This window comes from Poecile atricapillus, chromosome Z (genome assembly GCF_030490865.1).
Source record: "Poecile atricapillus isolate bPoeAtr1 chromosome Z, bPoeAtr1.hap1, whole genome shotgun sequence".
NCBI classification, from domain to species: Eukaryota; Metazoa; Chordata; class Aves; order Passeriformes; family Paridae; genus Poecile; species Poecile atricapillus.
This window is the reverse complement of record NC_081289.1, coordinates 107,294,921-107,303,514: the sequence shown is the minus strand read 5'-3', so window position 1 is coordinate 107,303,514 and position 8,594 is coordinate 107,294,921. Positions and strand designations below refer to the sequence as shown.

The window sequence follows — 8,594 nt, the reverse complement described above, 5'->3', positions numbered from 1 at the left end:
TGCCATTACAAAGGAGCTTAGCTTTTCTGATTGCTAAATTGTCTTCTGGCAGATGCAGATTGGTCCCTTCCTCTGTGTATTTTTACCAGGAGAACAAAGAACAGCAAGGTACAAAAGCACCAAAAGAGTTTTAAAAGTCCTGGGTTCAAATAAGTAGATTGGATCCAAAGGGAGAGCATTCTGCTGCACATATGCGATGCAGCAACTTGTGCAGTACCAAGCACACTTAGTAACTGCAGCAGCACATCACAAGTTGATGAGATCTGTCCCTGGAGATTCAATGTTGAATTGACTCCTTCAGCTCAAGGGGCAACACACCGCTATGCAAGTTCCTGGCGCTATTTAGAAATGTATGGGCTCTGTTATCTGGTAAATTGCAGGCCCTGATAGCCACAGTGGAGTTGGCAAACTTTTAGCTGTTGCAATGGTGACATGACTAGTTATTAAAAGGTGTTGTTCCTGCATCTTAGAAGAGTGGTATGCCTTTGGCAAAACACCTGGAGTTGCGTGTATGTAGAGTTCCTCAAAAGCTGTGTTGGTTTTTTTTTTTTTAACTATTTTGAAAGTTATCCTCCAAAACTGAGAGATCTAAAGTAGTGGACAAGTGTCTTTCTTCCAAGTTTTTATTTTTGGATTATTGCAGACAGAACACTGACTACTGTGATTAGCATGGCTAGCTAAGTCTCCTCTGAATGGCATCAACTGAGCTTTTAAGCAGAGGAACTGAAGGACCTCTTGATTTCACCCCTTCTCTCTGCTAACCTAGAAGAAGTGCATTGCTCAATCCCCACAGAGATGTTTTCAATACAGCAAAGGCTGCTATGGCTGGTGTGACTGCAGCATACTGTCACAAGATTGCACAGTTTGATGGAAAATTATTTCTACCAGTATCTACCCAGTTATTACCTGTATCTGCTGCCACTGACCCTCTCTTCACTTCAGCAGACCATCACCACACTGGGCTTACAGTTTGGCTTGTGAACACATCATGGTGCACAGGCAAGAGCAGCAGGGACAGTAACAGAGGGATGCCAAGTAGCTGTGTAACATGGTGTTTTTACCTTGCCTGAAATAATGAACAGCTGCTGCAACATGCCTGTCAGTGTTCACGTTGATGCATTATAATAAAATTCTTAGAGAGGAAATGTGCATCCAGGAGTTGGAGGTGGTTCTAGTTCAGATTCCTATCACAGGTTTCTAAATGGCCACTCTTGTGATCACCAAATTCTGACCATTGTTGTTGCTGTGCTGATTTCCCTTGCATATGCTTACATTTTTGTACTTGGGCTCTCAAACATCCTTAGCAAAATATCTAGGGAATTGATATATCCACATAATACTTATGACTCAGTAGAAACCTAAATCAACAGGCTGAAGGTCAAAGTATTCCTGTCTCTTGAAAGGATTTCAACAAATTCTCCGCTCAGATTATGTACAAACTATGTACAGTTATTAAATAAACTGGTAGGGTGAATTTATCTTCGTAGTAAAAATGGTATTTGACTCCTCTGTGTGTGTGTACATCAAGAGTGTTAAGGAGAGAACAGCACAGTGATATCATATGTTAGCTGACTACATGGTAACTTCCCCAAAGAGACAGGACCTCATATCATCCAGAAAAGCATCAGTTTGTCTTGGTGCGTCTCAGGGCACATTACAGAATAGCAGACATGTGATTTATGGTGCAAGACGTCCTGTAATTTAGACATCACCTCCTGTTATGCCAGCTAAATATCTTGTACTTGAATAACTTTTTGTTTACTTAATTTACTTGTAGCCTTTCAATGCTCAGTCAATATGAGATACAATTGCATAAACAGAGCTAACTTAAACAGGACTGAGAAATCCAACTGCACAAAAATATCAGCAAAAAGCTGTTAAGTAAAATATTTTCAAATACCACACCTCTCAAAAAAACCCAAAATCCAAGATAAAAAAAATCCCTTATTATGAGTTAATCAAACTAGATGATGTTATATCTAACTCTCCTGAGGTATTTAAATGTGAATTGGTTATGAAGGGAAAAGTTTCATGCTGGAAAGATACAAATGCATAGGGGAATCGCACAAGTACTTTAAAAAGACAAGAGAAACCCCTTACATCTTTATGTATTTGGCTCTGTGAGGTGTCCTTAGGTCAAAGAGTGCTCCTCAGATTATCTGGGTAAAGAAACATGTATTGCTTGTTTTAGCAATACACTGTGTGTCCTAAAGCATGAAAAAACTGAGAAGTATGCATCATATGATTTCTTCCTTTTCACTGTTGTGTAACAGTCTGCAAAACCTGATTTTTACACTAAATACACGCTCTAAAGTTTATAAGCTAAAGCCATCAGTAATGCTGGCTCTACCAGGGTTTAAGGGTGAACATCACACAACTTGGTTATTCTACTACTGTAGACAAGTTCCCTGTTAAAAATCAAAGTTTGTCCACTACTGCTTACATGAAAACCAAGTCCATGTGTAAACCTACTAGTATCTCATCTGTGTTGCAACTCTTGATGTCACAGTGTTTGCCAGTAAGTATTACCGGATGCTATGCACATAAACACTTGCCACCACTGGTGTTAAAACACCTTTTACCAAGCTTGGATCCAGAGGAAAAAATAAAAAAAGGAAAACAAACAAACAAAAAACAAAAACAAAAACCAAAACAAGATCCCCGAAGAAAAAACAATAAAGCAGTTTTCAGATACTAAAACATGGGGGAATGTTGTAAAGGACTTCCCTGGAAGTGTTTCTGGCAGCAATGTCACCACCATGCTGCTGTGCACAGTGGGAGATGCTTCCTCACACCTGCGTGGTGCCAGCCTTATGGAAGCGGCCCTGCCGGCCGTGCTAACAAAACCTCTGGCAGAGTCGCAAAGGCAGCAGCTGTCCCAGCCAGGAGGAGCGGGCTGGGGCTGCTGCGGGGCACGCAGGGCCGCAGACCACCGGGGCACCACAGGAGCCGCCGCAACAACCTGACCCGAGCAGGATCCCTCACCGGGAGCACACGGACAGCGCTGGGGCCGCCAACACCCGCCATTCGTGTCTCTTTGCCTCCAGACTTAGTTCTGCCCTCGTTCTGCCAGCTGCCCACTTTAAGTCCCCCCGAGTTAAATTCCACCAGGCTTAGCGTGCTGCCACTATCTCCGGCCCGACAGCGCTCGGAGTAAATACTTGAACAAACATTGCCCAACCTAGCGGCTGCGGCGGTGCAGGATGGCCCCGGGAAGGCCCCACGCCACCGCCGGGCACTCCGGGCGCCGTCCCGGGGATGATGGGGGGCAGCCTCTGCAGACCCCGCCCGCCCCGGGCCCGGCGGGAGGCGCGGCCCGGCCCGGCCGCCAATAGGCGCGGCGCGGCGCGGCGGGGCGGGCACGGCCGCGGCCGGGATAAGACGGACCGCGGAGGCTGAGCGTCGTCGGGCAGAGGAGGTGAGGGGCAGCGGAGACCCTCAAGCGCGGTGAGCGTGGGCTGCGAGGAGGGGGCGCGTGGAGAGGGCCGGCCTTGGCCTCGTCCCCGTCCCGCGGCCTTGTCCCGCGGTGGGGTGGTTCCTGCCGGGAAGCAGCCGCCATTCCAGCTGCTTTCTCGGGAGACTGCCGACTGCGCACCCCGCGTCCCGGCCCTGCCGGCCGGGCTTGTTTACAGTCGCGGCCGAGGGCGGGGCGGGCAGCGCAGGGTGCTCGGCTCCGGCCGATCGTGGCGGAGGACGCGCCGGCGGCCTCGGGTCTGGCATCCCCCCGCTCTGGGCGCCTTGCCTGACCGCTGTTCCTCCGTCCTTGGCAGATCCGCCAGCATGAACCCGTTCCTGATCACGCTGTGCCTCTGCTTGGGCGTAGTTCTCGGCGCGCCGAGACTGGACCCCGAGCTGGACGACCACTGGCAGCTGTGGAAGTCGTGGCACAAGAAGGACTATCATGAGGTGAGCCCCCGGGGTACGGGCTCGGCTGGGCGAGCGCTGAGCGCACGGAGCTGGGCCCCACCAGCTGAGTCATGTCTGCTTTGTTACAACGCCGGCTATGGGCAGCGCTTGGGAAGCGTAATCCTTCTCTTCCCAGGTTCCTTTCCCGTGTTTGTGTATTGACTCAGCTGCACCTTACTTGTTTTTGTTATGAGGACGGCAGAAAGACCGCCTCTTAACACTATTCACGCTTCCCATTCAAGTAGTCTACATTTGCCCGAGTATCATGAGCCTCCTTGTGCAGGCAAACGTGGTTTGAAATGCCTCCTTGAAGTATGCTGGTTTTTTTGGCTCCTTAGAGAGAAGAAGGTTGGAGGAGAGTGGTGTGGGAGAAGAATCTGAAAATGATTGAAATCCATAATCTGGATCATGCATTAGGAAAACACAGCTACAAGTTGGGAATGAATCAGTTTGGTGACATGGTATGTATAGAGACGTGCAATGCATAGTCTGTGTAATGGTGTGTAATAGATTGTAGCTGCATATATTGATTTGTTTTTCAGACAACTGAGGAGTTCAGACAGCTGATGAATGGTTATGTACACAAGAAGTCAGAAAGAAAATACAGAGGATCACAGTTTCTTGAGCCCAACTTCCTGGAAGCACCACGATCAGTAGATTGGCGGGAGAAGGGATATGTGACTCCAGTTAAAGACCAGGTACTATCTGAATTTCTAACCAGTTACAGGTCCAGTTTCTTGAATGCTACATCCAGTTTCATAGAGGAAAAAACACTGTACCTGTTTAATGGTGCCTAGTACAAGCTTATTAAACTGCACCATTTTGTAACTGTCTGGGTTTGTAACTTACGATTTCACTTTATAATTCAGGGTCAATGTGGCTCTTGCTGGGCTTTCAGCACAACTGGAGCTCTTGAAGGGCAGCACTTCAGAAAAACTGGCAAACTTGTGTCATTGAGTGAACAGAATCTGGTGGACTGCTCTCGCCCTGAGGGGAATCAAGGTTGTAGTGGTGGTCTCATGGACCAGGCTTTCCAATATGTACAGGATAATGGGGGCATCGATTCAGAGGAATCCTACCCATACATTGGAAAGGTAAGTGGAATAGTTAAAATATATTGCAGGTGTCATGTCTTTTGTGGGGGGAAAATTGTGTGTTGGGAAACTCATACCTAGAAAGAAAAATGTCTGTATAGAGATCAGTGCATCTGTAATTCCTGTTGCATCTTTGCTAAGAGAGCTAGCATGACTGCTAGCCCCAATAGGAATCACTTACTGCACTGGTCCTTGAGGTCAAAATCTTGACAGACCAGTTAGAATACTTGCTCCAGTTTTTCTTATTCCTCCCCCTCGTTGTTTCCCTTCTATCAAGCCTTATCTTGGTTGCCACACCAAACCAAGAACCCAGCCCTTGTCAACAGTGCTACTTAGTGGTAGGACAGCAATTAATCTTCCCATAACTGACCTATTACAGAGTTGTTATCTACAGACCACCTAATTATTGTGGCTAGTCTCAATTGGTTTCTTAACAACAGTTGTTAGTGCCTTGTGTCCTGTTTCTGGATTAAACGTGCATAAATGGAGATACTGGACAGGCTTTTAAAATCCCTCTAATAATCTATCAAATGTTAAACAGATACAAGAGGATGAAAGAGCGGTAGTTCAATTGTGGTATCACTTGAGAGGCCATAGTTTGTGGCGTTCACCTCTTAATAGTTCTGCCCACTATAGAGGATCTTTTCTTTCAACTTATTTGATGTTGTCTGAGTCAGCAATAGCAATACCATTTGTTGTGAACAACATTGGCTCTGGGTTCCTGTTCACCTGTGTCCTTGTAATCTCAATTTTTTCCTAATCTTGGCTGTTGTAGAGATCCCAGTTGATTATAGAAAGTGCCTAACTTGCTAAGTGTGAAAAGTAAGCAACTTAGTTGTAGTGTGTGTTCATTTAGCTGGGGAAACAACTTTGGTACTAACGTATAATGCAGGTAAGGGAATGATGTGTTTGCTTGAATCTGTTTTAGTTTCACATGACCTGACATCCAAACTAGGCCTCACCTCACCTCTCTCCTGCTGTAAATGTATGTGACATCAGCAGTTCAGGCTTCACAGTAAAAAAAAAACCAAAAAAACAAATCTGAAAAAAAAAAAATACTGCCCCCAAATGTTGTATGTGCGGTTAAGTAATACAAATTCTTAATTTTCAAAACATTCTGTACAGCTTTTCAAACTATGACACGTTAAAATTGTGGATTTTAAGTGCTTGCTCAATGAGCAGTTTCTGGATTGCTTTGTAATTAATGAATACTTGGCTTTTTTCCATTGCCCATTAATGCATTCTGGGCTGCTTTCCTTCCTGTGAAGATATTTGTCCTGCCCGCTAAAGAGGGCAGAGCTCCAGAATGTGATGACCCTCTGCACCTCAGTAAGGTTGGTGGGGATTTTTTGGGCCCCACTGTCATCTACATTTCTGTACTTTTTAAAAACTCTGAAGCAGTTCCTCTGTATTCTCTGTCTGTTATCCTTGCAAAGTGCTGCTGAGGCAATTGGATCCTTCTCAGTCGTCCCTTGCTTTCAAAGCAGCAAAGTCACATAATGTGTTGTAGTTCTGTGCTCACCTGTGTGTTAAATGGAAAACTGTGTAATAACTACAGCTTTCTCTTCTTAGGATGATGAAGACTGTCGCTACAAGGCAGAATACAATGCTGCTAATGACACTGGCTTTGTTGACATCCCTCAAGGACACGAAAGAGCTCTCATGAAAGCAGTTGCAGCTGTGGGTCCAGTGTCTGTTGCTATTGATGCAGGCCATTCTTCATTTCAGTTCTATCAGTCAGGTGGGGATTTGTTAATTACATTCATTCAGAGAGCTGGGTTTTTTAATTACTCAATATTCATTACCCTACAGTTAAATAGATTAAAAAAAACCCTAGGTATGACAACTCAGAAGTCATTTTAATTCTAGGTCAGGTTTTCATATATATTTCTTGCATATGTGTCTACTTGTCCCTGATTTTTTGCCATGATAAAATTCACTATGGTTCCTTTCTGTAACTTTCAAGAAGCTGTGCAACATTTAAGATGAAATATATAAAGCTTCTTGTGAGAATAAGGGTTTTCTACAGATGATTTTGCTCACGAGCGGACTTACACCTTTGCAGGTATCTACTATGAACCTGACTGCAGCAGCGAAGACTTGGACCATGGTGTTCTGGTTGTAGGTTATGGCTTTGAGGGGGAAGATGTAGATGGGAAGAAATACTGGATTGTTAAGAACAGGTAAGATCCGTGTCCTGTATCCAAGGGAGAATAGAAGGTAGTTTGTCACTTGTAAGGGCAGAGGTAGCAAGACAACAGTAATTAAAATCTGTGTGTGGGAAATCTAGAGATTGTTTTCAGATTGTATGGTATGACAAAAGATAAAATCCAACTTGTGCTGCTGGCAGCCTAATAAAGTAAGCCCAAAGCAGCCATCTTACTGGGCTTGTTCAGTTAATTTAAGGGAGTTCAGTGCTTGAAACAGCCTGTGAACCTAGTGGATAATACAGCAGTGGAGCAGAGGGAGGGGACAGGTGGAGAAAGGGTGTAATGGATTTTTTTTGGAAGCAGAGTGCTGCTCACTTCTGTGAAATAGGATAATACTTGAACTTTAAAGATGGAGTTGCCTTCTATGTTGGAGGGAGAATAAATTAATGCCGAAGGGCACATCACATGAGCTTGTCTCATGTTCTCAGCATTACTAGGGCACCACCCTCAAATGCTGTTTGCAGCCTTTGACTTCCCTTAAGTCTGGGAGCCTGGGAGCAGTGTCTGAGCTTCAGGCACCTGTAGTCAAGGTTTGCACATCAATGTGACTACCTCGTGAGAGAATGACTGCATTCTTCAGTTCTGTGAGCTTGGGATGACTCCTGGGATGCTTTTAATTGCTGGAAAACACTTAAGTTTTTGTCTACAGTTATCTTGGATTTTCTCCACAAGTGTTGGAAGGCAGCAGTCTTCAGTTTTGAACACTAAAGTGGGAGGGCAGTAAATGACTTCTGAATATGTAAACAAACCCTTTGCTTTTGTTTTCAGCTGGGGTGAGAAGTGGGGTGACAAAGGATATATCTACATGGCCAAGGACAGGAAGAACCACTGTGGAATAGCAACAGCTGCTAGCTATCCACTCGTATAATTTGGAGACTGAACATTTCAGTACAAGAGGGGATCTAAACTGAATGACCAAACCCATGTTCGCATGTGGTAGCCTTGTGTCTTTCAAAACTCAACTTGATTTTTAAAACTTTTGAAGTATATTTTACATGTTGGTGACATGCCACTTGTTTAAATTAATGTAAATGTTGGTATGTAAACAGCTTGTAATATTGCTGGCTTTGGACTGCTTAATCCAATAGATTCTTTGTATTTTAGCTTTTTTTTGAAATTGCAATGTGTCCAAAGGTTGACTTTTTAAATAAATACTTAAATTCCACTATATACAGATGACTTGGTATTTTGGTCTTTTTTTTTTTTTTTGTGTTTGGGACTTCTGTCAAATAGGCATCTTAAATCATACTCTTAGTTGGAGTCTGTATGTGTGCACCTCTGTCACCATCGGTCACTAAAATGTAGCCTTATCTGGGAATGGCTAATAGTTGTTTTAAAAAGGAGTATACAATTTATTATACAGATCATTTAAAATGGAAGTGGA

The 8,594-nt window shown here is 44.4% G+C and overlaps 1 protein-coding gene across 2 annotated transcripts; it reads left to right on the top strand.

Annotated features, from left to right (window-relative positions):
* The first annotated feature begins 3,289 nt into the window (after positions 1–3,289).
* CTSL (cathepsin L) lies at positions 3,290–8,380 on the top strand. 2 transcript variants are annotated; one of them, XM_058825782.1, is made up of 8 exons: positions 3,290–3,418; positions 3,771–3,906; positions 4,245–4,367; positions 4,449–4,604; positions 4,776–5,000; positions 6,573–6,741; positions 7,066–7,183; positions 7,979–8,380. In XM_058825782.1, the coding sequence occupies exons 2-8, from the start codon at positions 3,781–3,783 to the stop codon at positions 8,076–8,078; spliced, it is 1,017 nt and encodes a 338-aa protein (XP_058681765.1). In that variant the 5' UTR covers positions 3,290–3,418; positions 3,771–3,780; the 3' UTR covers positions 8,079–8,380. The 2 variants fall into 2 exon arrangements, with proteins under 2 accessions (XP_058681765.1, XP_058681764.1); XM_058825781.1 differs by having other exon boundaries at positions 3,317–3,447.
* Positions 8,381–8,594: the final 214 nt, after the last annotated feature.

Coding starts and splice junctions, on each gene's coding strand:
- CTSL (XM_058825782.1), top strand. CDS start 3,781: ATGAACCCGTTCCTGATCACGCTGTGCCTCTGCTTGGGCGTAGTTCTC. Junction 3,907..4,244: donor ACAAGAAGGACTATCATGAG/GTGAGCCCCCGG, acceptor TTGGCTCCTTAG/AGAGAAGAAGGTTGGAGGAG. Junction 4,368..4,448: donor TGAATCAGTTTGGTGACATG/GTATGTATAGAG, acceptor TTTGTTTTTCAG/ACAACTGAGGAGTTCAGACA.